The sequence below is a fragment of the Microcaecilia unicolor genome, chromosome 2 (genome assembly GCF_901765095.1).
Source record: "Microcaecilia unicolor chromosome 2, aMicUni1.1, whole genome shotgun sequence".
Taxonomy (NCBI): domain Eukaryota; kingdom Metazoa; phylum Chordata; class Amphibia; order Gymnophiona; family Siphonopidae; genus Microcaecilia; species Microcaecilia unicolor.
The window spans coordinates 27,692,283-27,711,295 of record NC_044032.1 but is presented as its reverse complement, the minus strand read 5'-3'; the positions used below and the strand labels follow the sequence as shown (position 1 = coordinate 27,711,295).

Genomic DNA, 19,013 nt, shown 5'->3' with positions numbered 1-19,013 from the left:
ACAGAATACTTGTGCACAGTATCGACCTAATGCCCCAATATTGATGGTTTGTTAAGCTGAAGTGGTAATAACATGGAAGAAAAAGGCCACTGATCTGAAAGAAATCTTTCACTCTGGAGCTGGTTCTTCCTAACTAGACCAGGAAAGATGGCAAGTGGAGAGCACATGCACTGGCAGTCCAAAATGATGAGGGAGAACAACGTCAGCGAGTCAGGTGAGATAAAATGGGATGGCATCCTGGGTTGAATAGCATAAGCGGTTACAGGACATTAAATATGATCTTGTAACAAGATGTAAAATTGTGGAGATGCTAGCAGAATTACATGGCAATGTTAGTGAAATTGGGAGATGTCTGGAGGAAACTGAAGCTCAACTAGATGAGAATGCAGAGAATACAACAGGGAGAGCCGGATGGGGACCTTGGAAAAGCCCAACACAGGTTTATACACCAAGCTAGACTATAAGTCCTGGTACCAAAACCTCTGCTTCAGTGGGAAGGTGGAGGGAGGCGGAGGGTATCTGAGACTCACAAATATATTAACTGCCAGAAAGTGGTAGTAAAACTAGTACTTGTAATCCTGGTGGATGGGAATCCATGGGTGGATAGTGTGCACACACAGATCAGAAGGCCCTCCATGGTACAATCAGCCATATAACATAATAGCTCACTTTTACAATTTTTAACTAAGGAAAAAGTGGTGGCCAAAGTAAGACTGCAAGGTACCTTGATCTGGGAGGCCCACAAGATCAGAGTATTTATGGACCTCGCACCAGTAACACTGCCCAAAAGAAAAGAGTTGAAAAATGTACTATTGATTATGTTAAAAAGCAACAACAATCATTACCAACAGCCTTTCCCTTTTGGCTTGCAGTTTTCAGTGAACGGAAAGACCTCTGAATCCAGAATAGTGAAGAAGCTGATAAAGCCCTGCAGGAAACAGAAGAACAGACTTGCACAAGCTAACAGGACTAATTGGTAGACAACTCTATTCCCTAGACAACTTAACAGTGGTATAAAAAGTGCAAAAGAAAATTTTTGAGGCAACCTAGGGGATTCATGAAAATAGTGTTACAAGCTTCAGAGTTGGCATAGAAGACAACGGGGTGATTAAGGGGAGGGAGGTTTCAAGTGATGCCAGAAGAATGCTAGAGATTAGAATGCAAAGGGGGGAGAACTTGAAGAGGGTGAGGTGGGGGGAAGGAATACAGTGATGTAAACTGATAAAAGTTTTGGAAATATTTGTAAGGGGGATGTAAGAATGCTATGCTAGGATAGAAAATAGTATGCTGTGGATTGCTGTTCTAACAATGGTTCACCTATAATTGCATGTTCTAATTTGATAAAAATTAAATTAAAAAAAAAGACTAGATAAATCTGACATAGGGTGTGCTCAGGCTTAAACAGGCAGCTTCTTGAGGTGTATGTGATAAAAAAACAACAAAGAAAACAAAATCTGGCTGAAAACCTAACAAGGGCTTATAATCAGAAAGGCCCACAGGACACCAACATATAGCTCATATAGAGTCAGGTTTTTGGAAAGTGGCAGACCTATTTTTTTTTTTTTTGGGGGGGGGGGGGGGGGGGGAAATTTAGCTTACACCTTTTTCAGTAGTAGCTCAGTTAACATTCAGATACAGCAGGTACTTCCCTGTCTCTAGAGGATTTACAAGACCTGAGCTTGTACCTGAGGCCAATGGAGTGTTAATGACTTAACCAAGATCACAACAGCAGCAGTGGGATCTGAACTGGGCTTCCTTGGTTGTCAGCCTGGTGATCTAATAATAGGCTACACTCCACACTTGCTATCCTGTGTGTCTCCTCTGAGAAAAACCAACATGACCATGGCCCATCCAGTATGCCCAGTTCAGATTTTGTACAGCACTCAATGTATACTTATATTTAAACAGAATATCAAAAACAAACAAGACTTTTTAATACTGTAGACACATTGTTATCAAAGAACGGATCATCTTCAAAATCTGCACTTTAGTCCATAAAATTATATACGGCGTAGTCCCAGGATACATGATAGACCTTATAGATCTACCAATAAGAAACAGAGTCGGATCATCAAGATCATACCTAAACCTACACTACCCAAATTGCAAAGGACTGAAATACAAAACAACTCACACATCCGGTTTCTCCTACATAAGCGCACAACTATGGAATGGCCTCCCAAAAACGGTGAAAACAATCCATGACCACCTGAACTTCAGGAAATCACTAAAAACCAACCTCTTCAAAAAGGCCTACCCCAACGACCCCACGTACTGGACATCACGCAATCTTGATCCCTTCCGATCCTCCACGTATACCTAATTCGATCACTATACAACCTGTATTTGTTATCAACCGACTGGGCAATCGCCTTTTACGGTACTATGTAAGCCACATTGAGCCTGCAAATAGGTGGGAAAATGTGGGGTGCAAATGCAACAAATAAAAATAATAAAAAATAAAATAAGTAAATTTAATATTAAACTGCTTAGTCATCCCAAAACCTGGATAAAAAACTAAGGGCTAAACCCTGCTGAGTTGGTCATGCCTGGATATTCAGTGGCACTTAACCAGTTTGTGCCTCTAAATACCCCCTTTGACCACCAAAACACTTAACCAGTTAAACTGAATATTGCTGGTAACCAATTTACTGAATGAATTTAGGACAGTTAAAATACTGCCCTAACTTTATGTGCTGAGCTAACTGGGCACCAGTACCCAGTCAACTTCCAGGTTGCCACACTAACCTGGATATTCAATGGGGTAGGCCAGATATATTACAACATTAACTATCTGGCATTAATTCAGACCATAGCTGTTCACCCAGGGCACAGCAAGAAACATGTAGGAGACGTTTAGATTGTAAGCTCCTTTGAGCAGGGACCGTCCTTCTTGGTTTATTTTGTACAGCGCTGCGTAACCCTAGTAGCGCTCTAGAAATGTTAAGTAGTAGTAGTAGTAGTACGTTCAATCATTCAAATTCACAAGTAGAGAAAAATGTTCCAAAAAAACAAAGTAAATCTTGTGTCAACAGCTGCATACTCACCATTTGCAATCTGCTGTGTTCGGACTCCACTAGGTCCATTCTATAAATAAAAAAATTAAAATGTACAGATATCAAAAAGTATTGAACTCTTTAAACTAGATCTAGATTCTAAAGAGAAAACCTAAAGGCTAGCAGCAGCTCAGCAGTGAAGAGAACCTTGGAGATCCAGGCGACATTACCTTTGCCACAAACTGTGGCACCTTAAATGAATTAAAATCTTCCTGTGCTTAAAGTCAACCTATGAGCTCTGTGGGTAAGGGATTTAACCTTATACTTTTCATAATCAAAATGTTAACATCTCATAAAGTGTTGCCACATTATTTAGAGGTTAGGGCTTTGTGCTGTGGGTATAAGACCTCTTGGCAGGGATTTCCTACTCTGTAGATGGAATGGGAATACGACTGCCATAACGCTACATGATTTTTGATCTCCAAATAAGCCAAAAACAGGTGAAAGTTGAAAGATTATTCTTCCTCCTCAGCCTCACAATTCTCATCTCTTCTTCTTCTCTTAGTGTCACACAAACACACATATGCAGAGATTAGGAAGTTAGGAAGTAAACACACACTGTGAGAATTCCCAATGGATAAAAACACTCAGTAGTATTTTAAACTTCAATCATCTGTTCAGATTACTTTTTTTCAAACATTGTAATTGCTTGCTCAAGCCACACAGTTCCTCCTACAAGCAAAACAAAAGTAATAAATATCACAACCTCAGAAAAATCCCCAATTAAGTACCTTCCCATTCAGTGGGGACTATGGTAATAAGTAACACTATCAAATGCAGAAATCCAAAAGATGTTCTGATTTCTAACAGAGTGTACACGCCAGGCATTAAACATGAGGGATATAGACTACTCACAGCGACAGTGGTAGGTGCTGCTTCAGTTGGAGGCATGGAACTTTGGTATGATATCCTGCTATGCACAGACGTTTGGTCATAGGAAGTAGTAGTAGTGGATGATGTAGTTACAGAACTGGTACTCTGGGATGAACTTGACAGACTGGAAGTGATAACTGATGCAGCATTGACTGGCTCCTGCACAGTACTGGATATTGTCAAAGAGGTATTCAAGGGTTCACTAAAAGAATAAAGATTATTATTGAAAGCTCTCTGTACACAAGGAGCGTCCAAGTGGCTGATCTGTTTTGGCTATGTCATATTTGTGTCACCTTAGAATAGATATGTAATAATATTTGACGTAATTGACACCGCTATCTAAAATCAAGGAGTTTAATTTAGAAAACTGCTTTTCTTTTTGATGGCTCTAAAACTTTGCTGCTGCAGTGTTATAGATCCATTAAGTAGTGGTACAATCTAGTGGGACAAAACTTGAAAAACACTAAAGAAAGATTTAAAATACTTACATGCACACAAGATTCCTTTATCTAGTTGTCTGCAAAAATGTACGCACCCCAGGTCAAATTACATGTTTGAATGAAGTGAACAGAAGCTGACACAGTTTCTACATGATAAAAAGTTAAACACATTTGTCTGCAATTTTAAATGCAAAATTACCATTTGCAGATGTTTGTTTATAAATTATTTAAACAGGTAAACAATGAATGTGGCAGATGCCATTTCAATGCTTTGTAACAACTACATTTCTGGTAGGAAGGTCACAGCCTTTCTATTCTAGCTTTTGGAATGTTTGAACACTCTATGCTGAAATTTTTTTAGCTCAAAGATTCTTAGTTCTAAGTGCATGCACTGCATATCTGAGAACTTCCTCTAGATTTTCAATAAAATTCTGGGGACTGTGAAGAACATTCCAAATCCTTCATCTTTCTTTTCTGTAAGCACTTCAAGATTGATTTTGGAGTATATTTCTGATCACCATCTTGCTGAAACATTCTTTCATCAGGTTCAATTTCTTCATCAATTGTGGAACATTAGCTTCTAAGATATTTAGTCAAATCCATTCTTCCATCTGTGCAGTATTTCCTCTCTCACTGGCTAAGAGACAACCCCAAAAGATAATAGATCCACCCCTGTGCTTAAGGATTAGCAAGGTATTCTTTTCTTCAAAATGCTCCATCCTTTTCTTCAAATTTATCATCTTATGTGACTGTGACCAAACAATTCAATTCTATCAGCACAAAATACTTTATTCCAAAATGTTTCAGGCTTATCAAGTTTCTTTTGCATACTTTAGACAATGACTTTTGTGATGAAGTCATAGAGAACGATTCTTTCTGACAACTCTCCTTTGCAGATCACTGTTGTATACACAATGAAGTGCTATGGGTCTGTGAGTAACTACTGTACTTTAGTGTTATCTAACTTTTCAACAGGTTGTTTGAAGCAATCTGCAAATCTGACCAGTTTTCAGGTAGTTCTATCACATTTTTCATAGTCTTCCAAATTTTGCCATGACTTCACCAGTTACATTGAACTTCCACTCCTTAATGATGTTTTAGACAGTTGAATTTACAACTTGGAAATACTGAGATAAATTAATAACCTTCCCTGTTTTATAAAAGTAAATTATCTTCATGTCTGAATGCTCTGCCAGCTGCTTACTACTTACTACATATCATTTCTGTGTACACCTGAACATGAAAAGACAGCCCCTGCTCGACAGAGCTTACAATGCTTAGAGGAGCCCCTGTTGGTTAAGACAGAACAATCATAACATGGGAGGTTAGAAGGGCCAAATTATGTCTAACATGAGGTTATCTTTACATGAAGCCCTAATACGTCATTAAACATTTCGGTATTACATATTTCTTTAATTCCAAATACAAATCACATATTTGCAACTGCTCCATGTGATGTACAAAATTTAATGCAATAAAACTCGTTTTCAACATATCAGAATTATTCAATTAACAATAAAATCCACATTGCTATCACATCATAAGCTTATAAGAAACAAAAATAGTATATCCCAGCTACCTCAAACATACCAACCAATCCCAATCCCTCCAAATGCCCACCCTGAAGGGCAAGAATTTTAAAATATCCCAGGAGAAAGAATGACAAGGAAACAAAGAAAAGCATCCTTAACAAATCTACAACCTCAACCAAATGACTGACAAAATAAATAGGCTTTTAACTGTCGCCTAAATTTTAAGATTAAACAGTTTTTATTGAACTAAAGATACACACAATCATGAAACATTCAAGGTGTTCAAGACTTTACAAATTCCTTCCTTTCCCAATCTCCCCTCCCCTAACCTCTATTTTAAATGTATACATTAATGGAAAGGAAATGGGACTTGATATACTGCCTTTCTGAGGTTTTTGCAACTACATTCAAAGCAGTTTACATATATTCAGGTACTTATTTTGTACCAGGGGCAATGGAGGGTTAAGTGACTTGATCAGAGTCACAAGGAGCTGCAGTGGGAATCAAACTCAGTTCCCCAGGATCAAAGTCCACTGCACTAACCACTAGGCTACTCCTCCACTCCAATGTTGGTACTAAAATATCCAAAAGCACAATATGCTCAAGATAAAAAAAATAGAGCACCAAAGTATTATAAGACCCCCCCCCCCCTTATCAATGCCTCCTCACCCCCCATCCAACCATACCCCCCAGCCCAACAACAAAACATCAGAAAGCTATATTCTTATACCTCCTGATATCATTCATCCCGATTCCCATCAAATGCAAAATATTGAAAAAAAAAAACCCTCCTTGCTCAAGGAGCCAATACCTGTATGTAGTTACTCCAAACAGACTAAAAGAAGTTTCTCCTCTTGAAAGTTAAATTAGTCCCTCATAACGCCAATAACATTACATTGTGCAGTTGACTTCTCTACTACCAATATGAGAGAGACGCAGTGCCCACCCAGTATTGCAATATGCATTTCTTCCCAATAATACATGCCTTACAGACAAATAAATGTGTATCCTTTTCTTGAATGTAAAATGCATCACCCTGATCAAGAATTGCCCCTACAGGCAAAATCACAATAGACTGACCAACTAAAAACATGCTTCCAAAAAAGAAAAATATGGGGGAGAGGGCAAATGTAACAGGCCCACCATGACATCTGGAGCAATAGGAAGAAGAAAGAACTCCCATATGACACGCTTTGGTGCTGTGTGACATACCCCCGAAGAAGCACCTGGAATTGGCATTCCCTCAGGTCAGCAACAAAAATAAGAGATGGAATATTCCCTATTGAGCACCAAAATGGACAGTCAGTTCAGACCCAAGTCATCCCTCCATCGGCAAACAAACCTTTTCCGAAGACAGAAAGGTGGTAGAAGTAGAGGACATGGATTGAGGTTGAAGGGGGTCAGGCTCAGGAGTAATGTCAGGAAGTATTTTTTCACAGATAGAGTGGTAGATACGTGGAATGCCCTACAGTGAGAGGTGGTGGAGATGAAAACGGTAATGGAATTCATGCGTGGGGTAAACACAAAGGAATCCTGTTTAGAAGGATGTATCTACGGAATCTCAGGGGATCGCCGGTAATCGGGAAGCAAAACCAGTGCTGGGCAGACTTCTATGGTCTACACACTGATTGTAACTGAATAGATATGGATGGGATGGAGTGTAAATATAAGGAGCTTCAACGTTAGCTTCAGAATGTTTAGTACAAGAACAGTGCTGGGCAGACTTCTACAGTCTGTGCCCTGAGAATAGCAAGGACGAATCAAACTCAGCTATACATATAAAGTATCACATACCATGTAAAATGAGTTTATCTTGTTGGGCAAACTGAATGAACCATTCAGGTCTTTATCTGCCGTCATTTACTATGTTACTATTTAGGATACCCTGGAAGTCCGGCTGCTCACCATGCTGAAACAGCTGGATATGAAGATCGGAGATCAAAAATCTATCTCCATTTGAGGAATTCAACCAGGCAAGCAAGGTCTTCCTAAAAGATGTTGACAGGCTCCCAAGAGGAAGAGACTGCACATAGTGTTGTAGCTGGCAGTATGCAAAGAAATCAGTAGGGAAAGAGGACTTCTTCAATTCAGAAAAAAACAAAGAGAGAACCAGTACCCGACAGCACATGTTCTAATTAGTGTATACCCCCCTTGTTCCCAATGGAGAAATACTTCAATCCCCACCAGGAAATGCAATATTACCCCGCAGAGGGAGCAAATGGGATATGCTGGGATCCTGATTCCACAATTGTGCCATGTCCCTCCAGACAAAATCATGCTGTATTTAAGATGTGAAGGAAGCAATTTAATATGGGGATGTAACAAATAAAGAGGGCTCCAGGGAGACAAAAATTCCTGTTCATATAATACAGGAATAAAATCTCAGAAGCTAAAGGCTCAATCCTTAACATGATGCAAAAGGCACAATTTATTATAAACCCCCAAATCAGGTAACCCCAAACCACCATGAGCCCATCTACCACATAAGAACTGCAGTTTCGCTTCCTCCCCTGCCAAAGGAAACTCGTAAGTAAGCGGGCTAACAACTGAAGATCTTTTTTGAGGAGGTACAACAGCAGCACCTGCATCACATACAACCATTTTGGGAAGACAGTCATTTTATAAAGGCATATCTGTCCTCCCAATGACAAAGGCAAAGCTTTCCACTGTGCTAACTGGGTTTTAGTAGAGAGGGGCAATTTCTGCACATTAAGTTGAAATAACTGCAATATCTCCCCAATTAGATAAACACCCAGTTATTTAAAAGATCCTTTGGCCCACCTTAGCAGGAAGGGTCCAGACCAACCTATTTGAAGAAAAATGTCAGTAGTAGGGCTTCCAATTTGTCAAAATTTAAAGTGAACCCCGAGAAATCACCATACTCCTGGAAGCTCTCTAATAAGTTCCCTAAAGAAGTATGTGATTGAGTGATATGAACTAACAAGTCACTGGCAAATGTCATAATTATAAACTCAACACCCCTTTGATATCCAGGTTAGAAAGGATGTTCCTTAATAGGGGTCCAGGATGAAGACAAACAAAAGGGGTGACACAGGGCACACCTGCCTAGTCCCCCGAAAAATCTGAAACAAATCAGACAAAATTCCATTAACACTCAACACCATCTTTGGATCAGAATAAAGAGTAATTCTGCTACCCGGAAATGGCACCGCCATTACGGCAAATGTAAGCCACATTGAGCCTGCAAATTAGTGGGAAAATGTGGGATACAAATGCTACAAATAAATAAATAAGTATACATGACATCCTGAAAATATCAAAAACTATAGGTATCACTCTTTTGTTCAATCTATAGTTGGACGTGGGACTTTGATCAAAACAATAGATATTTATATATAAAAAAATAGCCTCAACAGCCCAGGGATCCTAACACTAGGACTCCACTGAAATGGCCAACATCATAGGCTCCTACCACCTTCCGAAAAAATGCTTCCGAAGATTCACAAAACTCTCATCGAACCTCCGGGCAGACCTATTGTGTCTGCCCGTGATTCATCATTGGAAAGATTGTGCAAATATATTGACGGTTTTCTAGCTCCATTAGTCACAGACATTGAGTCATATATTAAAGACACGACTCATTTTTTGAAGTAATTGGAAGCCTTATCTTCTCAGGATAATATTGGATTTTTGGTTACATTAGATGTTCAATCTTTGTATACTGCTATTCCACAGCATGAGGTAATGAGGGTGATGGAACAAGTATTAGAATGACGCCCCAAACCAGTGACTGTTCCCACAGAATTTTTGTTAAAGCTACTGAGGTTAGCTTTATTTAATAATTATTTTTTGTTTAATGGTGAACTTTTTTCACAACTATCTGGTATCACCATGGGAGCAGTTTTTGCACCTACAGTCGCCAATCTATTTATGGCAGTTTTGGAGGAGAATATGATTTATAAACTTCCTCGGTTCCAACACGCTAAATGCTGGTGGAGGATTATCGATGATATTTTTGTAATATGGGACTCAACATTAGAAATGTTAGATCAGTTTTTGATAGATCTAAATGCATGCCATTCTACCATCAAATTTCACCACACTGTTCATACGAGTGAAATCAGTTTTCTGGATGTAAAGATCACCAAAACTGTGGACAAACTAGAAACTGATGTTTTCACCAAACCTACTGATCGCAACTCCTTATTGTCTTACGACAGTATGCATCCAATGCATATAAGGAATAATATCTTTTTGCGCAATTCTTACGCTATAGGCGCATTTGTGACACCCCACAGAAGTACAAAGGATCGGCTGCTCGATTAAAAGATAAATTGAAAGAGAGAAGATACCCTACTAAAATTATTAAACATGCCTATAAAAGAGCATTATACAATCACCGAGAACATGTTAGAATCTAAACCTCAGAAACATCAAGAAGAGAAACAACAAAAAATAGCTTGCATCATGCAATACACTTCATTGTCACCAAGAGTTGCTAATATTATTTATAAGAATTGGAAAATATTGTCCACCCATGAAGTTTTTGCCAGACAGAAGTGCATGATACCTTATTCCAGACGTGCGAATCTGTCATTCTGATGTTAGAACTATTATGGAACGTAACCGAGTTGAGGTGTTTGGACACAAGAAGTGTGGGAAATGTGTTATGTGTGAGGTGATGGAAGAAACAAATAAATTTTAGGATCCAGTTAAAAAGAAGTGGATTTTTTTTTTTTTTTTTTACAGAGTAACACTTCTTGTATTTCAAAAGCAGTAATTTATCTGATTACATGTCCCTGTGGATTGCGCTATATAGGACAAACTAAACGTATGATCAAAGTGAGATTGTCCGAACATAAAAACGGTATCCAGTCCAAAAAAACTTATATGCCTTTGGCTAAACATTGTGTGGATAAAAATCATGACTTCATGGAGTTGCGATGTTTAGTCATAGAACAACTCAAGAATAACAACAACAGAAGAGGGGATATTTCGCGTATCATTCATCAAAAAGAACAAAAATGGGTTTATTATTTACAAACTGTTAACCTTAATGGATTGAATGGTCCGATGGAATGGGAAGCATTTTTTTGAAGTCAACTCTGATTTTTATTCTATATGGAGAGTTATGTTTAGATTCTTCAATATATGTACTTTTTAGTTTTTGGTTGAATTATGTTTCCTGAGATGTTCAGTTTTCTGTTTCTCTCGGGCATCCTCGTTGTTCCTTTAAATTTGGACTGGGTTTTGGCACTTTAAATCTAAATCAACTGCTGTGGGAGTTTGATTGGATAAATTGGATAATGACATAGCATTCAAGGGGAGGAGCTATGCTGTCGGCGTTCTATTTGAATGTCCACCATTTTTGAGTCATTGTTCGCAATGGATTGAAAAGAAAAACATTTTTTGTTTTTTTGTATTTCTCCTGATGAAGGTTGCGAAACAGTGGGGTCCCTTGCTGTTGAGAAAGTTTAAAGTCTACAAGACATTGCGAGTGTGGAAGAATGAAGTTTATACCCACTTGAAAGATATGAGAATTGTAATGACCTTCTTACAAGTGTGATTGTAAAGACTGAGGTAGTATTTGGAGACATCACTATTATTACTGGAGAGTCAGGACAACGCATGACTTTAAAAGATTCACAAAGCAACAAATTAAGCTAAGTCATCTGTTTTTGGAGTTTTTAGTCGCCATTGAGCGATGAGTGTTTGATATTGTAATTGCGCTTTATTTGTTAGTTATGGTGTCTTTCAGCTCAATTCCACTTAAGAAGGTTTAGTACTGGACGCTGTAGTTTTTCAGATCCATTAGTATTCACTATAGGGGGGGGAGTGGAGATTTTGATCATTTTTTGTTATTGCAAGACACCCCGCTTTCTGTTTTTTGTTCACGTATTGTTTGGGAGTTTTTTGATTTCTGTGATCCTTTTCGGAAGGTGGTAGGAGCCTATGATGTTGGACATTTCAGTGGAGTCCTAGTGTTAGGTTCCCTGGGCTGTTGAGGCTATTTTTTATATATAAATATCTATTGTTTTGATCAAAGTCCCACATCCAACTATAGATTGAACAAAAGAGTAATACCTATAAGTTTTTGTTATTTATTTGCACTCTTGGCAGTTTGAAATATTTTTGATTATCCTGAAAATATCCCCAGATACCATACACATCTAGCATGGCATACAAGAAATCCCATCAAATCTTGTCAAAAGCTTTTCAGCGTCAAAGCTGATAAGCAAGGAAGGTGTTTAATGCTGAGCCACCAGTGCCAACAAAATGCAGAGAACATTGAGAATCAAGTATTTGCCCTTCACAAAGTCTACCTGGGGAGACAATTAAACTAGGCAAAACCTGAGAAAGCCAATTAGCCACAATTTTAGAAAGCAATTTGGCTTCACAGTTGAATAATGAGATCGGGAAATAAGACTCAACTTTAGTAGGATCTCTACCCAGTTTAGGGAAGCCAAAATCTGTGCATCTCTTCATTAACATCTAATTGGGACTGGCTGAGCTGAGAAGGGAGTCTCAGGGTGTAGGAAGATCGTGAGGTTTCGGTCGATGGTGACTCCAAGAATTTTTAGATTTTGTGCAACGGGGAGAGAACAGTATGGTGCGGTGAACACTGATCTGCCATCTTAGCATCACCAAGGTATTGCTTGTCATAATCTTTTTGGACAGATTTGGAGGACATAACCAATCTTCAGGACTGACAGACTCGCTAAAAATGCAGCCAAAATGTTCATGATGGGACCGCTAAGCTCGGTAGATGAACTCAGGGGATGTATGCAGATAATTTAGCGGGTAAAAGAGGGGCATGCAGGAGCACGTCCTTCCCCTGCTCACCACATCACATGACCTCCCTACCTCCTAAATTTTAAATAAGCATGTTCTCCTCTCAGATCCAGTGGTAGAGAATTCCATAATACTGAAGACCTCCCAGTTGATTACCCACAGTAGCTGTTCTCAGTAGACAGTAGGATACAGGTCCTCACAATATGAATGACATCATCGACAGAGCTTGACACGGGAACCACCACTACAGCTTAGAGAGTTTCTAGAAGCATTTGAGTAGTCTCACTATGCATGTATGCCACTTCCCTTCCAGTTAAGTCAATTCTTAAAGCTTATAAATAGAATACAGCTCCCCAAGTAAGGTGGGAAGGTATGTCAATACTTGCATCCTGCTGTCCACTGAGCATGTACTAATGACAAGTAACCCAGTTTTCATTGACAACAAGTAGGTGTGATAAAGTCACATCCAGGATAGTTGGGTTAAGGCAGTTTCAATCTGAAATACAAGTCCCAAAAGGCATTGCAGGCAAGGAGCCAGAGGGTGAGATGAAGAGCCCGGACTGGACTCCTAGCTGCAATCGGGGAAGACATGGGTGTAAGCTGGAAGGTTGTGTAGAGTGGCTGCCACTAGGTGGAAAGAGAGTTAGGAAACCCTGTGTGCAGGAGCTCATCATTGGTCTAATGCTTAACTCAGCTGGTATGGGTGTGGGGAAGCTAATGGAAGGAGAATGATTGGTTGTGGTAGCTGAAGCCAGGGATTGATTAGGCAGGTGGGAAGGAGTCTCAAGAGTTCAGTTCAGGAGAGAGAAGCAGAAGGAGAGAAGCAGTTGCAGGCTGAAAACCCTTGGGCAGGGAGGTCCCTAAAGTATTTGCAGGCTGAAAACCCTTGGGCAGGGAGGTCCCTAAAGTACTGAAGCAGGCTGAAATTCCTTGGGTAGAGGGAGTCCCTAAAGTATTGAACTCTCCTGAAGGTATAGAAGGTAGAAACTGCTGCTTGGTGACTGAACTGGGATGATGAACTGAAAGAACTGTTTGTCTTGGGAATTGCCTGTTTATTGTGCACTGGATAAAGAGCCCAGACTGGAGCTGACTGTAAGCCTGTATTGAATCCTGGTATGTGCTGATAGCCTGCTGCTTAAAGGGGACTGTTGGCCACACACTTTCAGGTGGCTTATATGTGCTTAAGATTGAAGGTGAATGCTGCTGTTGGAACTGGGTATTAGAAACCTGCATGGAATAAACGTCCTTAAGATTGAAGTTACTGGTGGACATCTATTTCTTCATTGTACCGGGAGCCTGTGGCTGGAGGAGATTGCTCTATCCTTGGCTGCACAAGAAAGGTACCTGGTTACATAGGACAGCAAGTTCTCACAACATCCTAGCTACAGGCTGTCTTCAAAACAAGGACAGGGGATTTAACTGATACAGTAGACCATGATATTTTACTATATAAACTGAGCCTTCTCAGACTTTTGTCTCAGATAAAGAAATTTTAGTTCATAGGCATTATCGGGTTAAAATGAACACGTTTTTCTTTTCATTGGCAGTAACCTTGTAGAGTTCCCACAGGGGTCTCAGTTCTCTCCCATGTTGTTCAACGTCTATATGACTGTTTTTCTACATTAGGAACTAAAATGTTTTTCATACACTGATATATTTTTATTACTTCCTGTTCAGCATGACATATAACATAGTAACATATAGTAACATAGTAGATGACGGCAGAAAAAGACCTGCACGGTCCATCCAGTCTGCCCAACAAGATAAACTCACATGTGCTACTTTTTGTGTATACCTTACCTTGATTTGTACCTGTCCTTTTCCGGGCACAGACCGTATAAAGTCTGCCCAGCACTATCCCCGCCTCCCACCACCGGTTCTGGCACATATTACATTATGTATAGAAAGGATTGAACAACTAAGTATTGCGAATGGCTTTAAACTTAATACTGACAAAATTATTTTGGTTGAATTGAATTGATACATCTCCAGGCTCTAACATAGTACTGGGCAACAGCGTATCATTGAATATTGATAAAGTCCCAAAAGTTTTGGAAGTTTATATAGACACTAGTTTATCATTGATCCCACAGATTAATCATGTAGCAAAAATGATTTTTTTCAAACTTCATCAATTAAGAACTATTCGGTTTATCTTCTGGTCTAGTCTTTGATCTTGTCTCATACAAATTACTGTAATGGTCTATATTGTTTTGCTTCAGCTACTTATTTTGCCAGATTGCAAAATGGGCTGTACATCAGAAGGAAAATCATGTCCTCTTGAAATGATAAAACTTCTGTTTGGAAGGTTTCCTAGAGGCTAATAGAATAGTTCAGCTACAAAAACTTTTGGGGAAAAGAAGGTATGACTATGCTACTCCCTGCCATTTTCAGCTTCATTGGCTTCCTATATCGGCTAGAATTCATTTTAAGCTAGCTTGTTTGATTTGTAGGTTATTTGATGGTTCTTGGTCTGACTATACGGTTAGATAATTTATATTTACATCATTTCCTTTTTCCTCAAGATCAGGAAAAAAATCTTCTTCATTTCCCCTCTCTAGCTGGATTCAGTTACACAAAATCATTAGAAGTTTCATATCAGGCTGTCAAATTTTGGAATTCCTTACTGGTTTCTCAGAGTTTTCATACAAATCTAAAGACTTATCTTTTTCTAAAATATTATTGTTAATCTGTATCTTATTAATTTATTATTTTTGTAACCCACTTTGAACCAACCATTGAGAGCTGGCAGGCTATAAAATTCATGTCACATTACACATCATTATCACATCACAATAATATAACTAATGGAGCTGCAACAGGCACTTTTGTTTGGTAGTAACAAGCCCATTGAGTACTTTGTACTTTTTTTTTTTTTTTTTTTGAAAGGGGGGGGGGGGGGGGGCAGGCTGCCTGGAATTGAAAGAAATTGGCCTAAGTTGGATGGCGTTGGATTCCACTCCCCAAAGAGACTGTCTGGCCAAACAACAAAGTTACTTACTTGCAACAGGTGTTCACCAAGGACAGCAGACATATATTCTCACTTGTGGGTGACATCTTCCACAGAGCCCGGTGCGGACATTGCCGTAGTGCACTGTCATTTTAAAAGTACATAAGTACATAAGCATCGCCATGCTGGGACAGACCAAGGGTCCATCGAGCCCAGCACCCTGTCTCCGACAGCGGCCAAAAGAACAATTTATCCCACCCATCCCAGAAATAGTTTCCCCACGTCCATTCAACATTCTATGGCCTTTTCCTCCAGGAAGCCATCCAACCCTTTTTTAAATTCTGCTAAGTCAACCGCCTTAACCACTTTTTACGGCAACGAATTCCAGAGACTAACTACACGTTGAGTGAAGAAACTTTTCTTCCGATCTGTTCTAAATTTACTACACTGCAGCTTCATCGCATGCCCCCTTGTCCTAGTATTTTTGGAAAGCGTAAACAGACGCTCCACATCAACCCTTTCCATTCCACTCATTATCTTATAGACCTCTATCTCCCCTCAGCCGCCTTTTCTCCAAGCTGAAGAGCCCCAGCCTTTTCAGCCTTGCCTCATAGGGAAGTCGTCAACTTTAAGGCAGTGCCCATACAGCATATGCGTGGGTACTATCCCACCCAATGCTTGAACACAGAACCAGCAGTACAATAAAGCTAATAAGACAACTCCAAGGGGAGGCAGGAGGGATGTGAAAATATAGGCCTGCTGCTCTCCGAGAACACTTGGTAAAAATAAGTACCTCTGCTTTCTCAGAGGACAAGCAGGCATAATATTCTTACATGTGGGGACTCACTAGCTACCAGGCTCACAATATAATGAAAACTTCGCAACTAAGAAGAAAGTGAGCATGGTGGAAAAAAAAAAAGAGTTAAAGGGCGAAGTTAATATTTAAGTAGTAAAAATATTTTGAAGGACTGCTTGTCCAAATGGCTATCCCACCTATAATGCTGCTCCAGACAGTAGTGAGCAGTCAAGGTGTAGACAGAAGACCACATTGCTGCCTTGCAAATTTCTTCAATGGAGGCAGAGTGTAAATGGGCTACTGAAGCCATCATAGCTCTTACATTGTGAGCAGTGACCCATCCATGAAGGGTCAGCCAAGCCTGAGCATACATTCAGCGAGCCAAGTAGCGATAATTCAGTTGGTGATGGGAACCCGTTTCAGTTAGGTCTGAAGGATACAAAAAACTGTGAGGACTTGGACTTCCTATAAGGTTTTGTATGCTCCAGATAATATGCTAGAGCACACTTGTAGTCTAAGGTATGTAGCACTGCTTCTCCAGGATGAGTGTATGGCTTAGGGAAGAAGACAGGAAGTACAATGGAATGATTGAGCTGGAACTCAGATACCACATTAGGAAGGAATTTGGGCTGGATTCGAAACACAACTCTGTCATGGTAGAACCTGGTGTAATGTGGGTCTGCCACAAGGGTTTGAAGTTCGCTAACTCTTCTGACAGAAGTAAGAACTATTAAGAACACTACCTTATATGTGAGGAAATTCAGAGAACAGGAATGAAGTGGTTCTAATGGAGGTTTTATAAGAGCTGTTAGGATGAATGAGATCCCATGCCACCAGAGGTGGTTTGAGAAGAGGTTTGGTATGAAATAAACCTTTCATAAGGAATGAATGGAAATTGGCTTATCAACTCTAGAGTGAAATGTGTTAATGGAACTCAAGTGTACTTGGAGTTAGTTTTGAGGCCAGAATCAGAAAGATAGAGAAGGTACTCCACAAGGGTAGGAAGAGAGCACTTACCAGGGCAGCAAGCTCTGGGCTGTACATCAGAAGGAAAATCATGTCCACTTGAAATGATAAAACTTCTGTGTGGAAGGTTTCCTAGAGGCTAATAGTATTCTGGAGACTTCTTCTGGAAGGTTTAAAGAGTGCAAGACTATGTCATCAAAAACCTAATTTTATATTGTCAGGAACTAAGAGAGCAGGGGTCTGGATGGAGGAGAGACCCCTCGCGCTCTGTGTTATTAGGTTTGGAAAAGAATCTAACCTCAGTGGTTCATTGGACAATAACTCTAGGAACCAAATTTGATGTGGCCAGTAGGGAACAATTAGACTCATGGTTCCTTGGTCCCAAGGTAGTTTGAGAAGTATTCCTATAAGAGACAGTGGGGAAAGGCATATAGAAAATCTGTATGCCAGTGAAGCAAGAAGGCATCTGGGCTACACAGTTGGGAGAATAGATCCTAGAACAAAAGTGGAGATGCTTGTTGTTCTGAAGAGAGCAGGTCTATCGCTGGAATTCCTCACTACTGGAATATTCAATGAGCTATAAGCATGCTGAGGGACCATGTGTGAGGATGAAGGACTCTGCTCAATTTGTATGCCACAGCATTCTGTTTGCCAGTAGGTAAGCAGCTGTTATAGAGATGTTTTGAGAAGCTGCCCAAGTCCATATCTGGATTGCTTGTCAACAGACTGCTCTCAATTCCAGGAGATTGATACGATGTAGTTTCTCCTGTGGGGACCAAGAACCCCTGGTATGTGGAGACTATTGAGGTCAACACCCCAACCTACCATGGAGGCATCCGTTGTGAGGACTTTGAAATGTGAAAAAGGCTGAAACGGAAGTCCCCAGGTGATATTCTGGGAAACCATCCACCACTGTAGACAGTATCGCAGCTGTGGAGTAACTTGAATACGTGCTTAGAGCAATCTCATGGCTTCGGACCACTGAGAGGAGAGTGTCCACTGAGGAATTCGGAAGCGAAGTTGAGCAAATGGTATTACATAGAGTGTTGATGACATTAGACCAAGGAGGCGGAGCATCTGACGAACAGATACCTAGGAGAATTTAGCAATTTTAGCAGAGAGATGCATTATGTTCTCTGCTCTTGGTTGAGGGTGGAAGGCTTCACCACGAGTACAATCCAGGAGAGCCCTGATGAACTCTAAGGTCTGAACAGGTTGAACATGTAATTTGGGATAATTTATTGCAAACTCAAGGAGTACTAGGAGCCTTATGGCGGACAGAATTGAAGACTGTGCCACTTCTTGGGAGGCTACTTTGATTAACCAGTTGTTAATTTGGGGAAAGACATGTATTCCCCATCTGCAGAGTGTTGCAGCTACCACTATCAGGCATTTTGTGAAAACTTGAGGAGCTGAAGTGAAGCCAAACGCTAAGACCTTGTACTGATAATGCTAAGTTCCACAGTGGAAGCACAGGAACTTTGTGGGCAGGGAGGATAGGCATGTGAGTGTATGCCTCCTTGAGATCTAGAGAGGAAAAACAGTCATTGAGTTGGATCATGGGGAGAAGTGATCCCACGAAACCATGCAAAATTTTTCTTTGAGTAGGAATTTGTTAAAATCTCATACGTCAGGAAACTTACTCGG

General features: G+C 40.0%; 1 protein-coding gene across 3 annotated transcripts in view; it reads right to left on the bottom strand.

Annotated features, from left to right (window-relative positions):
- Nucleotides 1-19,013, bottom strand: part of LOC115462832 (ubiquitin-associated protein 2-like) — a 434,768-nt gene that overhangs the window by 177,241 nt on the left and 238,514 nt on the right. For all 3 annotated transcript variants that reach the window (XM_030192863.1, XM_030192864.1, XM_030192865.1), the window contains 2 exons: nt 3,912-4,131; nt 3,048-3,087 (listed from right to left, as the gene is read on the bottom strand). In XM_030192863.1, coding sequence (XP_030048723.1) covers nt 3,048-3,087; nt 3,912-4,131 — 260 coding nt within the window. The remainder of the gene's footprint in view (nt 1-3,047; nt 3,088-3,911; nt 4,132-19,013) is intronic.